This window comes from Papilio xuthus, unplaced genomic scaffold (assembly GCF_000836235.2).
Source record: "Papilio xuthus unplaced genomic scaffold, Pxut_1.1 DF825542.1, whole genome shotgun sequence".
NCBI classification, from domain to species: domain Eukaryota; kingdom Metazoa; phylum Arthropoda; class Insecta; order Lepidoptera; family Papilionidae; genus Papilio; species Papilio xuthus.
This window is the reverse complement of record NW_013533107.1, coordinates 3,352-4,307: the sequence shown is the minus strand read 5'-3', so window position 1 is coordinate 4,307 and position 956 is coordinate 3,352. Positions and strand designations below refer to the sequence as shown.

Below are 956 nucleotides of genomic sequence, written 5' to 3'. Positions count from 1 at the left end.
GCGGGGCGTGCGCGTTGCCGGCGTACATGTAGTCGCGCGCGGTGAGCAGGTGCGTGTTGGCGTTGGGCGCCATCGCCACATCCGGCACGCACGCAGAGAGACGTCCGCGCACTGATCTGTACATACATACATACATACGTTATAATTAAAAAGTGGTAGAAAGCAACAACATCTGTACCACGACCACAAAGAAGAGATACCTCAAATGACAACACATTTTACTCCTCTATCCCTACCTACCCTTTTCTTATAAAAAAAAGGATAGGAGGAGGAGGAGGAAAGGGGATTTGATGGAAGGGTCGAATATAGCAGTCATTTCGCCATTTCGGCGAATTCAAGACCAAAAAACCGAGTTAACACAAAAAAATCCGATTGACTTGGGTAGAAACTGTAATTACTATAAATGACAAAAAATGTATATTACAGTATACAGACAGCCGGACAGACAGACAGACATACCTGTGTGTGTCTGGCCGCGGCGGCAGTTCTCGTCTGCAAGTGCTGGACTCGCGCTCTGAAAATCACGAACAAAATACTTCTCTAAGTAAAAATGCACACATGGTCCTTCGAGTCGGGATAAAGAAAGGGAAAACATGTTACCCGCTTGCAGGAAGACAGCAGCAGCGCGCGAGTTGCCCGACCTCAGGGACCCTGAGCCCGACCTGATACAAATTGCACGCTTTGTTATATATCACTTCAAGTTTACCTTTTTTCATTTTAATAACAGATATTGTAGGTGGCGCTGCGATCGATTTTATTTTTGTCACATTTAAACACCAATTTCATACATTAACAGGCTGTATAAAGATAAAATAACTTTTTTACTCATTAATTTAATCTACTTTTTTAATAGGAACATTATATTTACTTAAATAAAAATGCATATAAAAATCGTATAACCTGCAGCAATCATCCACATCAGGCAGGTCCGGCACGTCAGGCAGGCGGGGCGGGGC

General features: G+C 43.7%; 1 protein-coding gene across 1 annotated transcript in view; it reads right to left on the bottom strand.

Annotated features, from left to right (window-relative positions):
* Window positions 1–26: 26 nt before the first annotated feature.
* LOC106125944 (BTB/POZ domain-containing protein 7-like) overlaps window positions 27–956 on the bottom strand; it is a gene marked incomplete at both ends in the record, with an annotated part of 3,973 nt that continues 3,043 nt past the window's right edge. Inside the window, 3 exons of the mRNA XM_013323365.1 lie at window positions 27–116; window positions 460–514; window positions 601–662. Of these exons, the coding sequence (XP_013178819.1) occupies window positions 27–116; window positions 460–514; window positions 601–662 (207 nt within the window). The remainder of the gene's footprint in view (window positions 117–459; window positions 515–600; window positions 663–956) is intronic.